This window comes from Haliaeetus albicilla, chromosome 4, assembly GCF_947461875.1.
Source record: "Haliaeetus albicilla chromosome 4, bHalAlb1.1, whole genome shotgun sequence".
NCBI classification, from domain to species: domain Eukaryota; kingdom Metazoa; phylum Chordata; class Aves; order Accipitriformes; family Accipitridae; genus Haliaeetus; species Haliaeetus albicilla.
Window position 1 is genome coordinate 9,979,119 of NC_091486.1, and position 26,263 is coordinate 10,005,381.

The following is a 26,263-nucleotide window of genomic DNA, read 5'->3' on the forward strand; positions in this document are numbered from 1 at the left end:
CCAGTGTCCATTTTCCTCCTAAAGTCTCTTCACTTTTGATAGCACCTCTTGCAGCAGGAGGAGCAGGGAGTGGTGTCGTGGCTACAGCAGGCAAACAGGAGCCGAGGACTAACCAGGCAGAAAAAGCCGACTTCACTGCTCTCTGCTAAAACCATAGCTCTTGTGCACGTGCTGCTTCTAGTCACGGCTATTTCAGAGGCACATGAAACCAAGATGCTTAGCTGCTGGTTGGTGTTGTATGTGCAAACGCTAGACAGAAGCGAGCAAGATCTGTTCACAATCTTGTGAACAAAATTAATTTCAAGCGGTGATCTGTTAAAATGTCAGTATTTTTAGAGTTATAGATGAGATACGTTTGTACCGTATAAATATTATACTGGGAAGAAGAATTCACAATGAGTATGCCTTTTAGAAATGTCCATCTTGGCTGCATTGCTCTGGCAGTAATGATGTCAGATGGAAGATTGGGTTTTGTGGCTGCACAAAGTACTTGCACTTAATTGAATCCACAGCCTGGATTTACAGAAAGCAAAGCAAAGAGCCTCTTAGGCCACTACTACCAGCAGCTTTCACGATAATGTTGTCACTCCCATTACAACTCTGCTGCCTGCTTTGCTGTGGCAATCAACATTTTAACTCCCAAGTCCTTATTTCCAAGAGGTGTGTGGGTTAACAAATTACAGATGAGCACTTTGGCATGTTCAGGAATGGAGGGGCATGCAGACCTGATTGCAGGGGTTAGGCAGCATCATGGTTAAGAAATGTGCACGAAGCCATTCCTGTCGGTACAAACAGTAGTTTGTGGGCTTTGTGTGGAAATATATCAAATATTCAAAATTACAGATGAGATTAAATGACTAACCATAACGGTGAATCTTTCTAAGATGTTTTTACAAGCTCAAGCATGGGGGTATTGATCTTTGGAAATGCTGCAGGCAGTGCAGAGCGATACTTGCCAGTGCACCAACCCTAAATCATCAGTGTGCATTTTACATGCTCTTTAGTGATGTGGAGGAACATGAACGGTTGTGTTTCATGAATGTTTTGCAAAGGAACATAAATTCATCATTTTTAATGCTAAATTGAAGTAAGCAATGAGCTCGAGGCTTGCTAGGGAGAGAGCTGCTGGATGGCTTTGAAGTTTTTCAAGAACTTTAAAATGTACCAGTCTATATGTTCAAGAAAAAACCCTGTTCTTTGGGGTAGATTTCAAAGTTGAAAGAACACGTGTCACGAGCGATGAAGAGAGAAGGGAAACTTCAGATGACAGAGTAGACTAAGAGGATTGTGGGCATATTCAGAGGGTGGCTGAGAACTGGTTGAGGGTGGAGACAAAGCAGCTTTATGAAATGAATGGGGATAAAGCCGAGGCAGCCGGCAATCAGTGGCACAACAGTGAGTATTCCTTCTGAGATATTTACTATCTGAAATGTGTCAAATGGAATTAGCAATGCCTGCTAACTAGCAATAACAGGATTAAAGACCTTTTCATGGTGCAGTCATAAAACAAGTAGTTCTTAATCCTGTATTTTGACTGGCAATGATGGCTTTAAATGAAAGTTTTTCGTTGCAGAGACTAGACACTACGGGTATCTTCACCATTAAAAATACAAATGGCCTGAAAAGAAGGGAGAGAAGCAAAAATTATACTTCTGATCTTCAAAAATGAATTAGATTGAGCTCATTTAATTAAAGAAGCTTAAATAAAATGGAATCACTTGATCAAGTAGGCTTTTTTGGTAATCTCCTGAAAGCAGTTATTTATATAAGAGATTGTCAGCTGTAAGAAATCACTCCTTACTAAACAAAAGTCAATAGAGTGCTTCCCACTACTTACGCTGTCTGTAATTTAGTAGGATAGGAATATTTATAGTTCACTTAAGTAGCAAGTATTTGGCTAAATTATTTTGGTTTTTCTGGGTTAAGCAATTAACCATGCCATGTTACTACTTGTATTGTTTCTTTTACCTTAGAAAAAAAAGTACATTTTTACTGTGGAAATACACATTGACAAGAAGTGTTGGTCGATATTATTTCAAAAGCTTGATATGTCCAGCATTCTCTAATCCTTGTTTTCTTTTGGTGTTAATGCTGGGTCATATATCAGCTTCCCATAAATTCTCAACCATATCAAATATTATTTGTAAAACTATAAATGTCATTACTGGTCAGTACATTTTAGATTATTCAAACTGCATCAACTATTTTTACTTCAGTTTTGAACTTACTGCTGATTTTGAGTTTCTGACCATAAAGAACTTTGTTCCAAGTCACCCTTGATTCCCAGTAATGGTTAAAATCATTGCATTGCTCATGGTATGAAAAAACCTCAGCTTTATTGCTTTCTGCAGCAGAAATCATGAAGGGGCTATTGTTAAAAATCAAAAAACACCATTAGTTTGGGGACTCATAGGGAAATCTATTTCAGATGGTAATTTAGAAGCAAAGAGAACAGCAGTAATAGTGATAATAAAACTTTGCGCTCTGGTTAGTATTTTCCCATAAGTCGTTTATCATAGAAGAATGAGAGAATGATAAACGACTAGGCTTTTAAAATGGTCTTTGGTGGAAATATATTTACTTCATGTTAGCAGTCCGTGAGACTCCGTATATCAGTGTACGTTGATGAAATAATGTAACAAAAACTTCTATTGTGTGTTGCTTCTCTAGTGCTGTTAGCTACATTTTCTTAGTGTGTGTGAATCAAGATGGTGCATAATATTGATATTAGTTTGATTCTATTGTTAAGCTGTGCAAGCACATATGTGGCCATTGTAATTTAACAAAAAAGTGAAGAAAAAAGCTACTACTCTGAGATTATTATAGCTGAAATACGAGTCTAGTCACGGGCATTGACAACTCAGGAAAATAAGGAATACAGGAGTACGGACAAAAAGGATTAGGAGCATTATTACAGGAAATGCTAGTAGCTGTGGTTCTGCTTTTTATACCAGTCTGTAGCTTTTGGCTTGTTAGTAGCTCAGATATTTGTTTCTTATTAACCCGGACTGGGAAGGATAGGGCCAGTGAAGAAGTTTGGGACAACAGTAATCTAAATTGTGTTGCAGTGAAGTGCTCGAAGGTCTCCGGGCTGATAGGAGAAAGGCAGACATATAGCCTGTTGTGGCATACATCAGAGTACATAAGAACTGCCATGTTATAAACCTTCCTCATTATCACTGTATTTGTCTCCTGCCCTTTTTGCCATCCCCATACTCCTCCAAAGTCTTTTATTATTATCTTTTCCTCTTTTTTTTCTTTGGTTTTTTGGCCTCTATCTTTCTTTTATTGCACTATGTCATGGAGCCTGGAGCTCAGTCTCACAAAATGAGCGAACTTGAACTCCTTTGCAACAAAGTGAACAGTGAAAGAAAAGCAGACGAGGCTGAGAAGTGGCAGTGAAGGAGGAAAGGACTGGCTGTCTAGTCTGTTACTCACAAGGAAAAGGAAGAGGAGCCTAGACTTGAAAATAAAGGGCATTTATATAGCACACTTGAGGTAAAATGTTTGTGTGTCAGAGTCAGAAAGAGTGTCAGCAAGCAGAGAAAAGTTAATGGCAGTCTGCTATTTATTTTTGCTTTTCCAGTCTGTTCTCACACCATGATATAAAGCTGTAACTTACATTTATGATGTATGTACTGTGCTGTATGTACTTGCAGAAGTGTGTCTAATTTCACAGCTAGAAAAACAGATGATTTTATTAGATAGAATGGAATTAATGGAAAATTTCTTCATCTATTCAACTGTTATAAAACTTGTCTCCTGTATGATTCTGAGGAGTGTAATAGTCTTTCTTAAAGTGAATAGAAACATTTCAACTGGGAAGACAATTTCAAAGGAAGAATTTGGCTTGGCATAAGTATTAAAAGTTTGCTTAGTTTGTCAAAATTGATAATAAAAGGAAATGCGAAGCCAATGTTGGTGAAAACTCATGCTGAATTATTCTGTAGACTGTTTTGAGCCTGAGGAAATTATGCATTCATTGCTGAACATCCATTTATAGCTACCAAAATGTTCTTTTTTCTCTCCATCCCTCTTACCTCATCCAGATTTATATTTTTGAAAATAACATCTACTATCAGCCTGATGTAAAGAGTAGCTCATTGCGCCTGACATCTTCGGGAAAAGAAGGAATTATTTTTAATGGAATTGCAGACTGGTTATATGAAGGTAAGCTGGACAAATATATCTGTTTATTAAAACAGATGAGAGGTTCTTGTACAGACCCAACAGCACAAATCTATTCATTTCAGAAAGTGCTATCTAAGGTTGGTTTTGCTTCTATGCCTTCTCATTTTCTTGCAAGATTGCCTTTGTATCTATTCATACTTTGTATTGACTGCTGTTTTGCATGTAACAATATTGTCTGAGAAAGAGGAATGTCTTTTCAACCAGAATGTATCAAATGTATTATGAACACTAGGTAGCATGTGAAAAAATGCTACAGTACTGAAATCTTGATGTGGGATTTTACTGCCAACTTCAGTGGGGCTGGCATTTCAAATAGAGCTATTCAAATAAAACTAAACACCTTGTATGTTTTGCTTATCTAGAATAACTCCATTCGTACCTTTGGAGCTATGCTGGGTTTACAGTGCAAGTGAAGAGGGAAAGGACTCGATTTGTTGCTTGTGTGAACAACAGTGCGAATCTATTTACAGTTAAAACATCCTCATAGAGGAAGACACAGAAGAATCATAGCATAGAAGCAGAATTAGCCGCGTTTTCCTTTTTACTATTGGATACATAGCGCAAGGTGATCAAAGATGATACTGCCTGGTGCCTCACTTTTTTTTTAATCAGTGTCTCTCCTTCAGCCTCAATGGTGGTTGGTGTGCTGCGTGTTAGCATGACTCACGAGAGACTCCAACCCCTCAAGCCAGGCAGTAACATTGTGCTTGACTTTAAGAACGTGCTTGAATCCAGTTGGAGTGTTTTGAGTAGATCTAAAAGTGTCATACTGTTACCTCAACAGTGGCTGCTATTTTTGCTTAAATCAGCCTGGACTAGACTCCTGGAAAACTTGCTGTTGCTGGCAAGCAGTGCCAAAATGGAGTGGAGGACAGCTCTGTCTGTGATATCCTCTGGCTTCTGAAGCCGCCTTCTGTGTAGTACCACAGAATGTTTCTCTCTACACCCAAAATGCTTTTAACATAACAATAAAAAAAAAATAAAGGGGGGGGGGGGGCAGATTATCCAGCTTGGTACAAGAGCTTAAAATTAATACACATTTCAGTTACTCTTTCTACGGGACTCATGAATGTTATAGTTAAATAGCTCAGTGTTAAATATTCAGTTACGTGAAGTATGTAATTTGTTGTATGTAGAGTTTTCAAGGCAGAATGTTTTTTAGGAATGCTGTTAAGCCATACAGCAAGGAACTTCAGTGTGGTCCTTAGAAATGGTCTATCCATACCTCTTGGCATTTCAAAAGTTATGAGCAGATAGCTCACATCGGGATTTTTTAAAATCTCTGCCCACGTAAACTCTGAAATTAGGATGGTGGTTTGCATCCCTCAGCCATATAAATGCCTGTGTCTGATAGTTACCACTTCCAAGGTTTCTATTAATGTTTTGAAATGTTTTAATGTGGCAGCATATTTCAAAACTTAAGGACAAAGAACATCTTTGGAATGGACTATAGTTTTATATGTGCTTCATATTCTTCAAGTCAAACGTGACTGCATGCAAATAGAAGAATTTAAGCATATATAGCTCATTAAAGTTGATATAGTATATCAAGTTTTTGCTAAACCAAAGTGAAGTTAGTAAGAGTCAGAGTCATGGATGCAGCAAGGCAATTCTGGCTCCAATTCTGCAAGCATTTTGAGGACACCCATTCAGAAGAGAGCAGCCTGTGTTTCTTTTCTCTTTGGGGTGCAGCTGGGTGCAGCATGGAGCTGCAGTGAATGACATGTAATGAAGGATCATTATACAACTCTACTCCACAGAACAAAATGTAATATGAGATTCTTTATAAAACATTCCTTCCTAGTCTGCAAAGGATCGTAAGCATATCATAGGATAATTCAGGCTGGAAGGGACCCCAAAAGGTTGCCTAATGCAACGGATCAGTTCTGGTATTTGCCAGGCATTTTATTTGAGCTGTCTGGAAGGGATGGAGTATACCCAGTCTAAGAATTATACAGGTGGAAGTTTAAGACATTTTAATGGAAGAAATGTGGGATTTTTTATATGATTTGGACCTCTGCATTCATGAGACCTACATTTAAGAACTAAAGAGAATAAAAAATAATCTCTTTTATTTGAAACATGCCAATATGCTTTATTTATTTTATATTTCAGCTCACCTATGTATCTCAGAAACAGTATCTGAAAGAGGCTGATGTGGATTTTTTGTAACTTCATTTGTTTTAAAGATCAGCAAAGCTGTTGATAAAACAAATGACTGATCCTTTAAACTGCAAATATTTCATAATGAACAGAAAAAGAAAATGGGGTAACTTGGAAAGAACAGGAGCAGCTAGCACAGTAATGGCAATGATGCTTGTCCGAGGTTGTGCTCCTGCTTCTCTGTGTGTGCCCATCACTCCTACAGGCACCTTTTATTAATTAATATTTAAGGACTGAAAGGATTTAAAACTTCACAGGGCTTGTTTAGCTGACAACAAAACACAGACCTCTTCATATGTGCTGTGGGTGATTTTTGCCTGTGAATGCATGGATACATAAGTCTCATACCTGGCTGATTTTCAAAAAGGCCATGAGTCTGCATCTCCTTTTTTTTGAAAAGGAGGCCAGGCGTATTCATCCAAATATCTTATACCTCCACATCAGTTACCACCCCAGTTTGTTCTTCTTATTCCCTGTCTCTACAGCTATACACATACCTCTGTCATGAGAAGGAAAAGCAAAAGGTGTCTAGTCTGGGATGTGGTGAATGGTCTGAAATGGTGTGGGAGGTGATATGCATCCCAAAGCCTTCTTCCTGATGCATGTCCTAAATCCTTCCTTAAGCGATTTTGCCCATTCTTTTCCAAGTTTTTAATCCCTGGCCCAAATAGCTGTTGCATTTCCTGACTTATAGAGAACTCTTTGGGTTCCCAGGGATGCAGGCAGGCAGTGGGCTTTTCTCCACAATATACATAATTAAAGTCAGGTAAAAGGGAATTCTGTCTACACGGTGGAGGACCACAGTCTGTGTCTGTTGGCATGAATTAATATGTTGCGTCTTTCCCATTAACCATTGTTTAACTTAGAGCAGTCCTCTACTTTCAGTAGTGTTTTTAATAGCATCAGAAGCTGAGCAGGCTCAATATTGTCCAGATGAAGTTAAGAGATTTTCAGTTGAATTGAGAACTGTTCCTCCTTTCGACCTCATTTGTTTTGTTTTATCATTTGCATGAGTTTGTTATTAGCATTTTACCTTACGAAGCATTCGGGAATAGTTTTCTTTGTGTGAATAACCTTGTTTGAATGCAAACAGTAATATTTTAAAACAAACATAGTTGTGATTTTTGCTATCTGATATTCAGCATTCATTCTCGGCTGTTCTGTGTAGAAGTTTTTAGTTTTCCAGCCAGGAAGAGAAGCATGACCCAGAATATATGACTTTGAATATACGTCCCAGCTTCATTGCACCTAAGCTTAGATAATTAAACCCATTAAGCCACCTCAAAACTTTCAGAATCTGATTAGCATCTTGGAGAGTGTCCATCGATAATTTAAGTAGTTTTGTAGGTAAGCTCTTAAATTAGGTATGCAGTCAGGCCTTTGTTCCCAGTAGTATACTATTCTCAATTAGTTTTCCAGCCAAATTCTTCAAACTGAAATACAAAATTCTCACCAAACCAACTCAATGTATCAAATCCATAATGAAAAAATCTAAGTCTTTTCACAAGTGGAAGACAGAAGAACTGTACAGGATGAATTTGGAATTGGTCAGGAGCTGCTTTACTGGGGTTCCAGGAGTTTGGGTGCTGCTTCTATGGTTGCTTCTGTTCTGTTTCTTTCAAATATGAAATACAATGACAATAAATGTAAGAAAAGATTGCATGACATTTTGGAGAATTACTTTTATTTGGAAGTCGAATAAAATTTGGATAAAAAGAAAAAGTTTTTTTGGACTTTCAAAAAATTACACTGCAGAAAACTGAACTTTCTATGAATTAAAGCTGACCATTAGACTGAGACAAGAATGTCAAAATATTGCACTCCAGAAATGATTACATAATATTACTGTGTGAGGATCTGCATGTTACTGGGTGCCACAGCTCAAAGAAATCAGCTATACTGAAGTTTTATATTAAAAGAAGAAAAAAAAGATTGACGATCCTAAAAAACCTGTCTATTAAAATAGTCCAAATCGTTTAAAAATTAATTAAACACATCTAATGGAATACTCTAGAACTAAACGTGTGGCAGTTACAATCATCTTTCACATTTAGATGATTTAATGATGTCAGTGAAAGTATTAATTTGAGAAAAATGGTTAAAGTTTGGTCTTTCAATATGCCTTGTTATCCAAACATTCAACCCAGAATAATGTGAAATTACTGAAATTACAACAGACACGTTGCAAGTAGGCAGAGAAAGAACAAATCAGTGCCAAGTGAATGAGCTGGAAACTATGTGACAGTTATTTTTATGGACCCTAAGGAAATCTGGTTTTGCAGAGGAACTTCTTCATTCTCACGTTGCCCACTGGTGGTCTCCAGACGGTGAAAGACTGGCATTCCTGACCATAAATGACTCTCTGGTACCGAACATGGTTATTCCCCGGTTTACTGGAGGTCTATATCCGAAAGGAAAGCAGTATCCATATCCTAAGGTAAGATGAGTGTGAGTGCACCCCCACCTCCTCTTCCTTGTTCACTGATAGTATTCAACCATATGGAAGGTGTTTCTGGAAAGTAACAGAGACTGATTTTGTTCATGTTGCTTATTAATAACATTTTTTTTCAGTGGACTGTAACACCTTTTGCTGGAAAGAAACTATCGAGTGAGAGACCAGGAGACAAACTAATTTGTAGTGATTTCATCATTGATATATGGCTTGGTAAAATCAATCCACCACTTCTGAGAGAAGGGTAATATGTTCGAAGGACTGCACAGAAAAAAAGATACTGTCACAACTGCACGGGAGTCATACACACTGTGTACAGAGCACAGGGCATGTTCCACTGCAGTTATATCGATCTCAGTAAATGATGCTGTTATTAATAAATGGGACAGACTGGCCTTGAATAAGATAAGCCACAGTAAAATCTTTTCCTGGACATCAAAATGAGAAAAAAAAATATAAAAAATAGAGCTATCACTGCGTTTGAGAAGATTTAGAGAAGGGGTTTTAGATTTGTGTTGGAAAGTGAAAGAACAGCCCAGACAGGGATAACGTCTGAAATCGCTCCTTACTTTCTGGGGATTTCCTGATGAGGTGCCTCCCTAGCCGTCATTTTTGTGCTGAGCTCCAGCACTGGTATTATCTTCCAACTTACTAGTTTATCCATCCCTTGCGTGCAATTTCAAAGTGTCTGAGTTCCCTTCTGATGGGATATTTAGGTCCATGTATGTGGAACTCCTTTGGCATTTCAGTGGAAGTTCATTGAGGGCTTTAGAAAGTATTAGTTACCCTATTTCTGCTACTGTTTTTTGGTGGTGACCATTTATTCTTGGTAGGCAGACAGTTAGACTGTACCAGGTACTATGAAACAATAATATGCATAATATAAATATAATGTATTTGTGCTATGAAATAATACTCTAAAACAATGAAGTGTTTTCAGAGGTAGTTTACATACTTGCATTGGCAAAAGGCCTTGAGTGACAGAGCAAAGAAAAAAATTAAGGAATATTTTTAAAAGTCAGCTTTGTAAACAAGAAATGAGTAATTCCCTTTCATTAGCGATTCAGCATAAAAGTGATACACAATACTACTTCGGTAATCTCATTAATGAAGAAACATTATCTTTATTTAATGTCTCCATTTAATGCCAATTTAGCTATCCGTTAAACATCATTAATTGGTAATGAAGCTTGTGGTATAGCAACAGAGATGAAAAAAAAGGGTTGGTCTTTATTGTAGAACGAAACCATCGGAGAAAATTATATTTATGATTAAAAAATAAAATTAAACCTATATGTGTTTGTGAATACTGGAACATGGGCATCGGTGTACGTCATACGCAGACCATATTCTTCCAAAAAAACCATGAAAAAGGGAGTTTGTTAAATTTTGTTTAATACATTAAGAACAAAGTAGGATGTCAATGTAAAGAGTTCTTGCACTACTGAACAAATGTTTTGGGTATTATACAAAATTTATGCCATTTAAAGTGTCACGAGGAGACGCTGAGTGGTAGAGGCGTTGAGGCTAGTCACCGTGGAGGGAGAGATGCGGATGCGAGAGTTTTCTACTCGGGTAGAAAAACCACCTTCAGCCGCCCGAGTCCGCTGCAGGCTGCGGGGGGCTCGGTGCTCGCCCCGCTGACCACCGCACCTCCCCAGCCCCAGCGACGGACCTTGTACCGAGCTGGAAGCCGCTGCTGTAGAGCCGCAGCTCAGACCTATCCACGCAGCGGAGTAGGGCACACCGTTAGCAGAGAGGGTAGCTCTTTGCAGCAGAGACGGTGTTTTGGGGCAGTACGGCCCCGAACGGAGAGCAGTGCCGTGCCGCTGAGCCCTCGGCCGCGGCCAGAGCGGGGCTGGCGATGGCAGAGCTGGCGGAGTGCTGTACGTCTTCGTCTTCAGGGGCTGGCACGGATCGGGCCGTGCCCGCTGTGAAGGCACGCTTTAGAGCGTCTCTCTACAACCCATCCTCATGCTGGAGAGTAATTACTCATGGCAGCCCTCCCATTGAGAGTGCTCGGATACCGCTATGCAGTCAATGTAAGGTTCAAATGTTATAAGGAGATGGCAGTTGTGTCCTAAAGACTTGATCTCTCAGTGGTTTTCTTCCACAGTTTTGCATTTGTGTCAGCTGTGTTCATGCCTTTGAAAGACCACGTTTCTTTTCAGGCAAATGTAAAAGTTTTTACGGGGGAAAAGAAAAAAAAAATAATTGCAGGAGTCTAGTTAAATCATTTTCAAAACTTTTTTTTAGCACAAGTAAAAATACACAAATACCGCTTTCTTGTCCCCCATACCACCCAGAAATGAGTGGATACGGCATTCGGACTATATTTTGAGATAAGTCAAATTTCTGAAGGGAACTTGTGGGTGTATTTCAGCCAAGCTATTCTGTATTTCTAAATATACCGGTGAAGAGCCAGATATACAACTCTGTAGTTTATTATGATTAAATCTGTAGAATCAGTGATTTTACCTTGTCCGTACAATATCTGACAGGAGTCAGCCCCATTCAGAGACACACTTTTCATCCTCCGTATCCCAAGGACGCTATATAGTGTTGCATGACTCCTGTGACTTACATGAAAAAGAAGCTTGAATATAATATGTCTAGGACAGGGACACGGGACTAGTAGCATCTCCTTGCAGCTCTGCAGAGCCTTGCTTTGTATCGCCAGTCCTTTCTTTTCATCTCGGGAACATCCTTTAGTAACAAGCCGTGTTACTGGGAGAAGGACGAGTCCCGCCTCTCTATAGATCCTTAGGATTTATCAGACTCTTCCCAGTGGATATGTATCAAACTGCCATTTTATTCCCCTTTAGCAGCAGGAAGCATTTTGTTTTGCTTGGAGCTGCCCTGCCAAAGCAGCTGGGTTGGGAACAGGGCCAAAAATAGAGATTTCCACCTCAGCAAACCAGGGAAGGAAGAGTAGGGGAAAATGGTAAAGAAAGAGAAGGGAGAGGAGGAAGAGGAGGAATGCTATCCCAGATATAGGTAGTGCAGAGTTTTGGAAGAAGGAACAATAGTGTCTGGAAAAGACTTTGCTGGAGGCTGGATTTAACTGCTGGTTTAGGAACCTGACTGTGTTTTTGCAGCTGACTTTACTGAACTGGGCCAAGCCACTTCTAGCGTTGGTCACTCGCTCAGCACAGGAAGGTCTGCTGTCAGTAAAGGGCAGTGAGGGAATTACTCAATTAATACTTCATATTTTTATCTGTGTAATTCATATGGCTGTGAAATTAACTTTTAAAATTTAAGATTTTTAAATTTTAATAACTTCTCGTTATTATAAAGATATTGAATTATGTTAATGAGTGAGTCTAGCTGTCACTGATTCAGTGCCTCTAAAGCTCCTATTTTTTTTTTTTTTTCAAAGGCAGGTCAAACAAACCCAGCAATAAAGCTGTTTGTAGTTAATCTGTATGGACCAGCACATACACTGGAACTGATGCCACCTGACAGCTTTAAATCAAGGTATATAATTTCATTGTTTTGAAATTCATGTCTAATTTAACCTGACTGTCTCTCAGGCTAATCGTTGCCTTTTTACATCAACACAACACTTATCTTTGACTTGAGTGCACTTGATCTCTGTCCCCATGGCAGAACATAATGATGATAAAATAAAATTGGATTGATGCTCCTCTTAAAAATCACAGGGATCTGGTATTTGCTCATGTCTGATGTCCTGAGAAGCTCCAATTTACTTGAAATATACAAAATTAAGAGTCTTATGCTATGGTTAAAGGGGCTGAACACTGCCCTGTTTCTGAGGCTGTTACTGCATTCGCCCCCAGCCTTTCCTTGCTGTGTGCCAGCTTGTTGCTTTCAGTTTTTTGAAATGAGATTGCAGAATATACAAGTGTATTACAAATGCACAGAACATGTAATCAGGGTGTTCCCTCATTTAGAGAGAAATACTCTGTTCAAATCCCGTAGGTTCCAGGAAGTTTTGTTTCTCATCACGGCTGACCCAGGCAGTGAGGTGACAGAAGGTGAGATGCGATGTCACCAGATCCCGTAGACCAAGGAGGGCAGTGCTGTGGTTTTCAGGAGAAACTGCTTCAGAACCACTGAGCTAATTTAACAGTCCCTTTGACTCTGGAGCTTAAGAAATGAGGTCTGGCTGCAAGTGGTGAATCTCCTGCTAAAGTTAATACCTTAAGCTGAGCTCCTGATTACCTGTCCTCACTTTGAGAGGCCATGAAACTTTTGTTTAAGGGCAAGAAAATTTTCGTCCCTTCCCATACGCATATTCCAGTTTGTTGAATTGCAGTTGTATTGATTCAATTCCCATTGTCGCTTCAGTGCTAATGATCTTCTAACCCTAAATTATTATATGATATAAGTAATAATAACAATAAAAGAGTTGCCACAGTCCAGATCTGGCTGCAGTCGAAGGGCCAGGGAAGTGAAACTTCCTCTGTCCACTCACAGCATTTTCATATGGGGAAAGACATGAAAAGGATTGGCAACCATAAAACTACTACCTCTAGTTAAAAAAAAGCACTCTGAATGTAGTTGCTGGTTTTGCAGTTCCCACAAAACCCAAAAGATTTTTTGGTAATTGTTCCCAAAACAATCAGGATGTTAACAGTGGGCACTGATTTACAACCATTGCAACCAATTTTAAGCTGATGTAGCTCCCTACACAAATTGAGGTACCCTAATTTAGTGCAGGAATAATTTAATAGTGAGTTATGCCTTGCAATTATTTATGTCAGCTGGAATGCTTACTGATTGTGTTAGTGAAATGAATGATTCTGCGCTTTTTGAAGTATTTTCTTTCAGTTGATGGACCACTGCTGAAAAACACAATAAAATCTCGTGCTGCTTCCTAAACCTTCATTAATTTAAGTGATAGTATAAAATCTGAAAGAGATCATTGCCATCAAAATTAGCATCTTAACTCTCTTAAACAGCATTAAAATTTTCCTTTAAATGTCAGAAGGCACAAAGAAGTGGAATGAGAAAGCAATGTGTAAATCCCCAAGGAAAAAAAAATCTTGAAAATGTTGTTCAGATGTTATGGTTTCACTCTAGATTTTTCAGATTCATTCCCTCTAGATTTTTCAGAGTCATTCTTCCTCCCCAGCAGATTGAAAATAAAAGTAGAATCAAATGAATGAATACTGGTATCTTAAAATCTTTTTGCATCTTGAAGCAGAAGGCTAGCACTAGCTCAATTTGTGGAATTTCCTTTGTGAGCTTTAAGGGGCATCTTTGCCAAATTTTTGAGTCCTTGATAAAGATACTATTGCTGTTTAATTGAAATAATATTCATGTTTAAAATTCGGTTTTGCTGCTGTATAGGAAGACAGAGTAAAACTATTTAAACCTGGAAAAAACTTAGTTTCATCTTAATTTTAGCTATTCAGTTATAATGTCTATGCTATAAAAATTAGAAAAATTATATAGTTGTCAGCCAAGTATACTCTAAATCTTGCATTCTGACTCTGGGTTTGAGTAGCAGTCAGTCATCACAGTGGTCATCAATCCATATATATCTATATATCTATATATCCAGGTATGAAGAACAAGCTTTGAACAGGCCTTTCTAGAGTGGAAATCTTTGGAGTTTGTAATGGTTGGGAGGTTTTTTTAATAAAAGTAGTAGCTACTTTTAGTGGTCACGTGTTTTTCAGTATCTTTCTAATCAATTCATTATGGGGTTGTTAGTAAATAGGTAATGGGACTCAGAATTAAATGGCATGGGACACTATCATATATAGTTCTATGGATCTTTCAAGGCAGAAGCATTCTGGAAATACGTATTGTACAAGTCATAACCAGCTGCTGTTATGGGAGAGATTCAGTCCTACGCAGAGAAACCACACAAATGGGTAGGGAATGAGGTTTCTGTTATTTATAACCGTAAAAAGTAACATTCAGATTCTCAACTCTCCCCAAATTGTGTGTGGCGCAGGACCTCTGAAGACAGAAAACTGTTTCCCTGATTTTAAGGGCATCTGGGAACTTGATGTAAGAGTAAATTCAATGTTCCACCTTCATTTACTGCTTGCAGTGATTCTATAAAGGTGCTTGCTAGTATTTCCCAAGTTTTGTTCAGGTTATTCTGATATAAAGATAGCAATAACATTTGTAAATTTACTCCTGAAAGTTTTATTCTGTGGAAAAATTTACCATCTACTGTGCATTGCTAATGCCACAAAAAGACTGACAGTCTTCCTTTAAACATATGGTTATATTCTGTGCAATTCCTATTTCCCCCTTCATATTTCTATTCCATGTGTACAATTACATTATGTTTTCTTCAGTGGCAAACGTGATTTGCTACTGCAGGGTTTTTTCCTCATTAGTCCTGGAAAGCCAATATAAGCCATGTAAGATGAAATATGTGTGCGTTCGTACACTGCCAGCTCCTGAAGTTCAGTTGGAAAGCTAATACTCGCCTCCTGCTGCATATCTTGAAGAAGCAATATGGTGTGCAAGCGGTCAGTTCAAACCACTGTAACTTAGGACACCTGAAGAATCCTTGTAACTGGTGATATTTAGATATAAGATATTAATATGATATTAAGAAATTATGGGGGCTGATTTTTCAAAACCTATGCTTGAATTTAGACCTGTCAGGCAGAAAAATTTCATTTCTTTTCCAAAGTGGAAATCGCTAAGACAGAGACAAAATGAGATAACACATAAAAGAAGTTGCAGTTGAGTTATTTAGAGTAGAGCTGTGCTTCCATACATGAAGAAAAGATTTTTCTACTAGTACTGTGTATTAGCTCTTGAAAGTCTCTGCGTGGGGGTTATCCACTGCTTGCTTTTCCCATTCCCAGCCATAGTGAGCAAGCTGCATTGGCTCTGCACTGCTCCCAGCCACTGCTGACCAGGTAGTTTTAAAACGCACTGTAAGAAATTAAGTCAGTCCTTTTTCTTACTTTTTCCAATAGTATTTAAATGTCTGAAAAAATGCTAGATGTCACATTCTCATTTCATATATATCTGCTTTTAAAGAGACCGAAATAAACAGTCAGACCCTTCTGACTTTGTATGACAGATTTAAATAATTTTCATTGTTTTTAATTAATCTTTTGTAATGGAACTGAAAACACTTAAGAAATTGAGTTTGTGTAAATTCAAATAATGTGCTTACAAGCCTCACCAATGTTTTTATTATCCACATGTTTCCAAATAAAAAAAATAATTTGGATATTTATGTACTTCTAGTTTGAAATCACCTTTTGAATCTAGAAGGGCTAGTTTTATACTTCTGGCAGGCAGTTTATCTGAGCCTTGCTTTGGAATAGAAAGCTTATTTGATTCTAACTAGAAATGGGAAAGATGGGGCGTGTGCAATTTTCTATTAAGAAAACTGGGGTTTACTTTCAGCTTTTCTTAGATATGCTGTGTCTAGTAGCTTCTTTCACGCTTCTGCCCCTCCACTCTTCTGTAACTTGGCAATAACAATACCTATCTCACAAGGTTAATTTAAAGGATTAATTCACTATCATACCTTATAGCAAACGGCTGTAATCTATTCAGCCAAAGCCTACAGGATAAAAATATATTCAGACTTTACTTTATTGAAGCTTTCCCACACAATGCCAAGGTATTATTGATTATTCCCTTCCCCGTTCAGTGGGAAGAAATGCAAATTTTGCACGTGGGCCAGGAGAAGCCCCTGGGTCAGCAGGGGCTGGGACGCGGCTGCCTGCCCAGCCACCCTGCCAAGGGGTTTGTGGTTGGGGCTGAACAGGAGACGACAGCGCGCACTTGTTGTCACCACAGCTGGACCAAGGGCCCACGGCTGTGATGAAATGGGGAGCAGAGCCTGTTAGCCTGGCTAGGATGGTGGCCACCAGCACCCATGGGAAGGGGAGCTAGAAAAGCTCCTTCCAACCAAATCCCTGTGGCTTAGTCTCAGAAGAAAACTGCAGTACATCCATCAATGTATGCATAAAGTCATGCAAAGTATACCAAAATACTAGCAAACTGTAATTACCTTAGCTACCTTGCAGGTCATGTCTCTATTTGTGGTGTTTTCCATGTGTGTTTCTGAGAATGACATTTTCTATTAGTATCTGTAAATTGTCATACGCTTTTCAATGTACAACAATATAAATAATTGAAGAATATAGTAAATATTCTAGAGCATTGTGCATGGGGCAAGTTTCTGTTGTTTACATTCTTGGATAACAACCTGCCAGCAAACTAGTAGAGCATAATAGGTTGGCTCTCTTTAGCTGAACCCTGTTGTATTTATTATCCTAATCCAAATCTATTAAAACCATCAACAAAAGTAAGGTTCCTTTTTCCATTGCTATAAATGTTGAATGTCTTCCAGCTATTCTTATAAACAGATTTCTCTCATAATCAGCTCATTGGCTTAAAGTTAGAACAGATTTCTTCCTTATAGTGAATAGTATGAAGTTACGAAGTTTGACTCTTTTTCTTGAACAGTTTCTTATTTTTAAGTTTAATACTGTGGGTTATTTTTCCGTCATGTTAGTCTGTCTATTTCAAATCTAAGTATCTAATGTTCAAATTTAATTACGATTGTAAGTATGCTTCCAGTGTAATGCAGTGCAAATCCCTTTCCTTTGTTCAGCTTATTGTCTCTGTTGACTTTGCTAAGCACTTACAATCACAGCCAGCAAGATACACATACATATCTTTCCAGTCACAAGCATCCCAAAACTTACAAGTGAAACAAGACGTGCTGGACATTCTTGAGTGATGATAAATGTATTAGCAAAATGTTAAACTACCTCCACGGAACTGTGTATCAGTTGAGATAATCAAAATAAAAGAAAACATTCTGTAAGAAAGAAACATAAAAAAAAATTGGGTCTTCAAGCTTGGCAAAGAATGATAAACACCTCTGATATTTAACATGTTTTTTATCAGCAGTGAAAAATGAATCCAGATTTCATAAAGTTCCAAGTCTTTGGAAAAAAGTTAATTGCCATATGCTCAGGAAAGTCATTTGCTTTCTTAACACCTACAGTTGGAAGTTTTTTCTCACTGAATATCCTCCATCCCTCTTAGACCCCAAGACCTGACCTTTCTCGGTGTGCAGCACCTCCTTGGCACACGTGAGATGTTCCAGCTCCTGCTGTTGAGCTGACATATACATGTCATGTTCCTGGTTCGCAGGCCTAAGGGAAAGCTGTACCCTCTTTATAGGGATTACCTTATATAATTGCCTTTGGCCAATTTGAAGCCAAGCAACAGATTGAAATACCGAATGTGGAATCAGAAGTAGCTCTCTGTCTGGTCAAGGAGCTTGAAGCTCTTGTTTCTGTGCATTGCCTGGTTCAATCCAGCTTAGAATAAAGTGAGTCACGTACAAGCTCCTTCAATATTGACTGATCATGGGATGCTGTGGAAGAGAGACTGCCTTCTCAATGTTTTCCATATTTTCTGTCTGCTTTTATACAGAGTAAACAAGAAAGCTAACTCTTGGGAATTCTGAAAGGAAAAAATCCCGGGGCAGATGAGGGGAAAGAGACTCTAAAAAGTCTGAGATGAAAACTTGATTAGACCATGAAATGGGGACTGGCTAAAAAAACAAAAAGGCAAGTTGATAAGGCAGGAATTGAATGAGGTTTTCTTGACAACTGGGGATTTCAGTGGGAACCCTGAGCGCTGGTGAGATGGTGGGGATAGAGGAGATGGGTATCAACAAATGGGTTTTATGGTTCCCATAATCATCTTGCAGTGCCCCTACTGTGAGAAAAGGGATCCATAAAGAGAAACCTGGAACTGGCTACACAAAGTGTAGGAAAAAGAAAGTTAGGAGCGGGGTGAGGAGACGCAGCTTGAATAAAAGAGAGAAAAGTCCGCTCTTATTAGGCCAATTGAATGCTCAAAGTAGATTCTGTCTCTGCCACCCAGCCCCTGTGGGATGCAGTGAGTTTAAATTAACATTGCACAGGTGATCAGTAATTGTGTTTGTTACTCTTTGGACATGCCGTAAATTAATCCACTGTCTGATTTAAGAAATGTTCCTGAACAAGGATGAAAGTTGTGCTCTGAACATGCAAAGTGCTGTAGAGCACCTAATTAAATGGGTATCAAATTGAGGATCTAAAATGAGTGTAAATTTTTAATTAATATCTTGCTTCAGTCCTTTGTCCAGAAAGCAATCATTGTCTTTCCTCTTTAAAGTGATGTTGTGAGGAAACTTAATGTATGTACAGGTGCAGAGGGTCTAGTAATCCCAATACATTTGTGTATTTGGGTCTGGAGGGAAAGAGAGAGTGCTTATTTTCATTACTAGAACAATAGATTAGTTGCAAAAAAAGCCTGATAAGTTTGGAGACACAAACTGATAGCAGCTTTCTCAGAACTAAAACAGTTTTTGCCCTGCAGGCTTCTTTGGTTTTATTCAACTGTATCAGCAAATCTAATAAAACATACAATTTTCTTCTACAAACTTTGACTTGGTTATATCTGTTGACCTGCAACAATGCTAGTACTCTGTATGTGTGTATGTGCACTGTATATGTGAAACAATAGATTAACTGCAAAACTGTGAATTAGAAAGGAACATTACCTGGAGACAGTATTTAATTTCAGAACAGTGTGTCTTTCTACATATATATATGTATATATGCTATATTACACTTCTGATAAACAAGTCATAATGTAGTGAAATTTTTAAATGATCTTTTGCTTTCACTTCAATGGTCAAGGAGTTTATGTCAGTGATGGAAGATGATGTTATGGTTTGATTTGGACTATTAATTACTATATCAGCTGGATTCTGACTGATTAAATCTCCTGTTGCCATCCCTCACTGAAGACTTTTTCAAATGGAACAGCTCAGGCTCTATTTTGTAGAATTTAGTTCTGGGGTAACTGAGGCTTTGTTGTCAGTGGATACTGTCTTACCTTGGTGTCTAAGTACCAGCAGAGGGAAGCAGTCCCTACATACATGTTTTCAACATATCATTTTGTATATCTTCAGGCTTCTGTATGCACAGTTGCAGTGGTTTTGGATGGCCTTCTGAAGGCACGACTGCAGAGGGAGAAACTTTCAACTCTTGTTTCTTGAGTTCTGCTGTGGGGAACCAGTTATCTGCAATTTGGTGTTGCACTCTTTGGCTTGTTTGTTGGATCATTGCTTTGTTGGCTGTGTCACCTGGGCTTGTGTTAGATCTTGTGTTACCTTTGGCATACATTTTTGCTCCTCAGTAAGTTAAAAAGCTTTTTAAACTGAAAACCATGTTATCATACAATCGTTTCAGTTGGAAAAGACCTTTAAGATTATCAAGTCCAACCGTCAACGCTACCAAGTCCACCACTAAACCATGTCCCCAAGTGCCACATCTACACGTCTTTTAAACACCTCCAAGGATGGTGACTCAACCACTTCCCTGGGCAGCCTGTTCCAATGCTTGATAACCCTTTCAATGAAGAAGTTTTTCCTAATATCCAATCTAAATCTCCCTTGCCTCAACTTGAGGCCACTTCCTCTTGTCCTATCACTAGTTACTCAATAGAAGAGACCAGTACCTACTTCACTACAAACTCCTTTCAGGTAGCTGTAGAGAGCGATCAGGTCTCCCCTCAGCCTCCTCTTCTCTAGACTAAACGGCCCCAGTTCCTTCAGCCGCTCCCCATAAGACTTGTGCTCCAGGCCCCTCACCAACCTGGTTGCCCTTCTCTGGACACGCTCCAGCACCTCAATGTCTTTCCTGTAGTGAGGGGCCCAAAACCGAACACAGGACTCGAGGTGCAGCCTCACCAGTGCCGAGTACAGGGGAACAACCACCTCCCTGCTCCTGCTGGCCACACTATTTCTGATACAGGCCAGGATGCCATTGGCCTTCTTGGCCACCTGGGCACACTGCTGGCTCATATTCAGCCGGCTGTCGACCAGCACCCCCAGGTCTTTCTCTGCCGGGCAGCTTTCCAGCCACTCTTCCCCAAGCCTGTAGTGCTGTATGGGGTTGTTGTGACCCAAGTGCGGGACCCGGCACTTGGCCTTGTTGAACTTCATACGATTGGCCTCAGCCCACCGATCCAGCCTGTCCAGATCCCTCTGTAGAGCCTCCCTACCCTCAAGCAGATCAATAAAATATGCCTGAAGTCACTGTTTCTAGTCATCATTCTGGTGTCCACATGTGAAAATACCTGTCTTACTAAAAGTCAAACATAAAACCCAAAAGAAAGTTGTGCATATTGGGTTGTTCAGCTGTATTTTTCAAATATAGCACCAGACTGAGGCTGGGTGAAGCTGCAGTGAATTGCTGTCTCCTGCATCTCCTGTGTGCAGCATCAGAGTTGTACACAACTTTGCTGTTGGCGCTGCTTAGCATCTTTGGTCTAGTAAGAAGTCTTTTGAATGTATAATTAAATATGTGTTGTCAAAGAGTAATGAGAAGTCCATCAGTATTAGATTAAAAGCTTAATTATATGCAAGCTAAGCCCCTTGTTTTAAAGGGGAGATGAGTTTCCAGACAAGTTTGCTCCACTGTTGCCATAACTCAGCTGGAATGTGAAAGCTGCCAGCTGCCACCAGAAGAGAAGAGAAGCAAATAGCCTGGCTGGGATGACAAGCTGCAACAGGTCTTCCTCTGTAACATCCTCAGTCTGACAGCCTAGCAGGATTTTGGGAGGAGGGAGGCAGATACTCCATACCATGAGTCTGTGCCTAGGAAGCCTCTCTTGCTCAGCCAGGGTCAGTGCCGGACAGACAATTTGACCAACATTATGAGCTACTTGTTTAAAACGGAAGCTGGCACACACTGATACTGAATGTGACTTCCCTTTTATGCAGAAGTCCCATTATAAAGTACTTGTTATTTTATAACAAGTGACATTTTAAAGTGGTCTCTCCTGCACTGTAACATTACAGACTTACAGATCTTTTTGTTGTTGTTGTTTGGCAGTAGGGCTGGATTATTTTGCCAAAATGCGTGTCTTCTGAAGGTATTTGGTAGAGGAAGATACTGGCTTCTGTTGGAATTTAGTGTTTGTTTTTAAGCTGGCTGGCAAGTACATGGTTCACGTGTATTCTCAAACATACGTTTCACAAGGATATGTTTCGCACTTGGTAAAGTTTATGTATTACAAATGGCTGAGAAGGAGGTGCTAATGGAGTACGGATTTCCCAGGGGAACAGCACACTAGGACTGAGCCTTCCCACTTGTAGGGACACAGATGCTGGGCATTTGGGGTTATTTTCTCCATCCCTCAGTACTGATGCTGTCATGCAGTACAAATCCAGCATCTGACGAACTATATATATTTTTTTTTTTTTAAAGTCTAATCTGAAATAGGAATGATCTGAACATCATTGTGTTTTCAAATGTTTACTTAGGGAATATTACATCACCATGGTGAAATGGGTAAGCAACACCAAGGCTGTGGTGAGATGGTTAAACAGACCTCAGAATATCTCCATCCTTACGGTTTGTGAAACCACAACTGGGGCTTGCAGCAGGGTAAGTTGGATTTCTTCCTAAGCTCTCTTTTCAAGGTTTCTTCCTGCATTTTGTTTTCATATTCAGAAAAAGATTTTTGTAAATCAGTTTGCAGATGCAGTAGTTACAAGCTGAAGATAATTAGTCAACAGGGAGGAAATGGATGTGAGAAAATTCCAAATCTGGTGAAATTATTTCATGCAATTAGCAACTTTGAGTGACATTTTCAGAATTACTAAGCTTTGTTCATTCATTAACTTCAGTGGAAACTGCAGTTGCTGAACATCGTGTACTTTGGATATAGCTTGCGCAGTGACAAGCTTGTCTTCCGTCAGATATTTTCAGCTGTCTGGTTTTTCCTCTCTCCCCCTGCAGAGTTTCATTTCAGATCTTTCTGTCTCTCACAGCTTACATATGTTTAAGGAAAAGGTGTAACATTCTGGTAATTCCTGCAAATTCAATAGCAGAATTAAATAACTTTACAAAAAAATAAAATTGAAAGGCAACAGGGATATTTCATTTTGAGTGTAAGCCAGGCTGAAATACATTTTTCTTTTTGAATCCAGCCACATCCCATCCCTTGACCCAGACTTTGACTTCTGACACTCCTGCATTACATCTCTTCATTTTCACAGTCAATCTTGCATCTTGAATGCAGTTGGCCACTTTCCCAATTCTGAGTCACACTCTCTTCCCAGAACCGGCTAAAAGTATAAATATTTTCTATACATGCTAATATCAGTACCAACAGATGCTCCAAAGTAGAGGGTATAATTTGGCAGTGTAAATGGTTATGAGTGATTAATGTGGGTCTAAGTTTGGCCTCTGAGTCAAAAGGCTCCCATCAGTGTCTGCAACTGAAGTCAGTCATGTCAAAGTGTTAGGGATTATTTCCAAGCTCGTCTGCTTCTTTTGCTACATAGTGCAGGTTGCTCTTCCTGGCTCAGAAACTGCAAATAAGTCCCCGAACTATGGATTAAGATTGTGAACATGGAGATTTGTTGATTGGGTTGCTTTTCACCTGGTTCCTGCAAACCTTGTGCCCTTTTATTAAGAAAGTCCATCATGAACCACTGTGAGCAGTTGCTTCTGAAGGGAAACCCTTATGTGCTCCAAGGTCAGTTGGACTTGTCTGAAGCAGGTATCCAGGGAGCTGTAATCCAGAACATAATATAACAGAGAGAGACTGAGAAGTCCCACTCAGAAGATTTAAAGTGCAGCAAAGGCTCTTTTTAGACGGAAGGATAGCAATGCAGTGTCACCATCGTGAGCGCAGCTCAGACCGGGCTCATGCTTGTAACCCTGGATGGTTCCTATGCTGCGTCTGCTGGGATAGGTGATGCTTTTGAATTCAGTAATGGATGAAGAAAGGCCTTATTGTGAGAATTTAACTTAGTATCACGCCATTTGATTTCAACTGTAAACTTTTTTTTTTTTTTTTAGCATTTTGCACATGTTCTCAATTCCAAAAAGTGCTGTATAAAACCAGCTGCTGTAGTAGCTACAGATTTCTCATTTTTCAGGCCATATATGTACAGATGTTTCTATAGCTAATAAATTTTCATGACTTCAGCGTGACTGTGACAATTTACAGCAGTTGATGTATATTCTATATTTTTTCCCAACAATATGTGCATGGTATTTGGAGGGTTTTTTTAGATGGCATGATGTGAAATATGAGTGTGACCAATAAACCACAATCATTTGCATTTATTTTTTCTCTTCACTAATGCCACACTACAACCCATTAAAGCAAGGGATTGTGATTTGAAAAGGTCTCACAATTTGAGCTCGATGCTGGCTGTTTGCCCAGTTTTGATGAAGGACCTAAAATATCCAGTTTTCACATGATGCCTAGAGGTAAAAAACAAATAGAACTGCCTATGTAAAGCTTCTTGATAGCTAATCAGAAAGAACTGAAAAAGGCAATCTTAGGTCCCCTGTGGTGTTCTACCAAAAACTCTGAATAAAGCAGCTGACTTTGTAATTAAATTATCGTTTGTTTCAATGTAAGTGGCAATGAAGAGATGTGAAGATTGTAACACAGTAGAAAAAAAAAACCATGAAATAGCTAGAGACCTTTTGCTGAATGTGGGAAATATTTTTGATCTATAGCTATTCTATAAAAGCAATTTTTTCTTTTTCAGAAATACGAAATGCAGTCAGACCTGTGGCTTCCTAAACAGGTATAGTATAAATGCTGTCTCTGGGCATATAACGCGTAATTGCTTAGTTGTCATTTTTATTTAATTATATGGTTTTTATAAGCTATTAAAATCCATTCCTTTTAAAATTGAATACTTTTTAGGATCCTAAATTAATTTAACAGCTGAGGATTATAGCAGTGTCTGTGGAAACATGCAAAAGGCACCTTGTTTTTGTGGTAGTGGGAATCCTGTCACTTAGCATCACGCAGAGGACATTTTGCAATCTGGCTGACTGGGCCAGTGGTGGAAAGAGATACGTACTTCCAGCGAGCAATTCAGCCCTTCTAACTGAGACGTGTGTCTGGGTTTTGGTGGCAATATTCCCTTCAGGTTTTGATCTCTCTGCATTCAGTTAAGTAAGCACTTACACGACCAGCTGATTAACTCCCTATCTCTTGGACGGTTAAAGATGCATCAGATGAATCCCATTCCAAGCATGTCCTATATACTGTGCTGATTTTTTTCTGATTAAAAAATAACCTCACCAAATTAAACCCAAAGGAGTTCAAAGATCTGAGGTCATACGGACTGTAATTGGAATGCATAAGAATAATATTTCTAAATTCATACCCAGAACAATATGTTGAACTAATATGTCAGCAGGTGATTCCATTTTCATAGCTTCAGAAGAGCTGTCCAATAAATGGATGAAACACATTCTATTTAAAATACATTTCAGGCTTCATTTTGCAATGTGCAAATGAGAAATCATTTTAAAAAAAACTATGCTTTTATAGCAAGCTGTTTAATATTTCTGTGTAAAGTTAGACATGAAGAGATGGTATCACATCAGGCTACAATTTATGTTAAGAACATGATTCAAAATATCACTTCAATGTACTTATTTTTTCCGTACAACTTTATCAAAATCAGTGTGTGTTAAGCATGTACTTGGTAATGTTTCATTGAGCCCAGGCCATGGAAACATTTGTTCTCCTCATCACTAGTAGGACTTATCTCTGTCATTAATTGTATGTCTGTAAAGGAACATATCCCAGAAAGTCCTGCTGCATTAGGGATGAGACTACCAGACCTTTCATTGGGAGGGAGAGTTTTGCAAGGGCTGTAACCTGTGCTTTAGGACAAGGTTGCACAATGGTAACTACTGGTGTGAACTACATTTAGCTTTAGCCACCACATTTTTGTTAATCTTAGCAGAATATATTTAAAATCTAAGCTTTTTTCTCCAATTGTCTTATGAGCACAGCAACTACCAAAACAAAACCACGGAGACAAAAAACCTAAGCTGTTTTGTTAAGAAGTTTAATGGAAAGGGTGACAAACTAACACAATCTTACATTTATAGAACGAAGAACCAGTTTTCTCCAAGGATGGCAGTAAGTTCTTCATGACTGTCCCAGTGAAGCAGGGAGGCCGGGGTGAATTTCACCACATAGCCATGTTTATTGTTCAGGTAAGGTTTTGGTTCAGGCTATTCTTAATATCCTGGTGGTCGTCTAGGACTTTTACTGAATACACATGACCCAAGCAGAGGCTTTCGCTTCAAAAGAACCAGAACACTTGTGTTGTGGTCATTTGTCCTGTCCAGGTTGTCACTCGGTGTGGAGGGACATATTTATAACTTCTTCCAGAATAAGTGGAATTCTCTCTCTTTTCTTAGACCTCTCCTGTGGTGGCATGTAAAGTCTGTAAATGAAAAGTACTCCCAAAATACTCTCTTTGGAAGATTTCATGTTTTCTTTGTACTTCTATAGACAAGCAGAGATGTTTTCTTGTTAAACGCGTCTATCAATAATAATGTTTTATAGCCACAGAAATTCGAGAGACCTGCAGGAACACTGATTTTACCCCCTTTATATACACTATATATGCATAAGTATAATTTTAAA

The 26,263-nt window shown here is 38.9% G+C and overlaps 1 protein-coding gene across 2 annotated transcripts in view; it reads left to right on the forward strand.

Annotated features, from left to right (window-relative positions):
- The window catches only part of DPP10 (dipeptidyl peptidase like 10), a 560,343-nt gene that overhangs the window by 499,574 nt on the left and 34,506 nt on the right, over positions 1-26,263 (forward strand). For both annotated transcript variants that reach the window (XM_069780863.1, XM_069780864.1), the window contains exons 8-13: positions 4,050-4,170; positions 8,637-8,791; positions 12,186-12,283; positions 22,104-22,227; positions 24,354-24,392; positions 25,720-25,827. In XM_069780863.1, the coding sequence (XP_069636964.1) occupies positions 4,050-4,170; positions 8,637-8,791; positions 12,186-12,283; positions 22,104-22,227; positions 24,354-24,392; positions 25,720-25,827 (645 nt within the window). The remainder of the gene's footprint in view (positions 1-4,049; positions 4,171-8,636; positions 8,792-12,185; positions 12,284-22,103; positions 22,228-24,353; positions 24,393-25,719; positions 25,828-26,263) is intronic.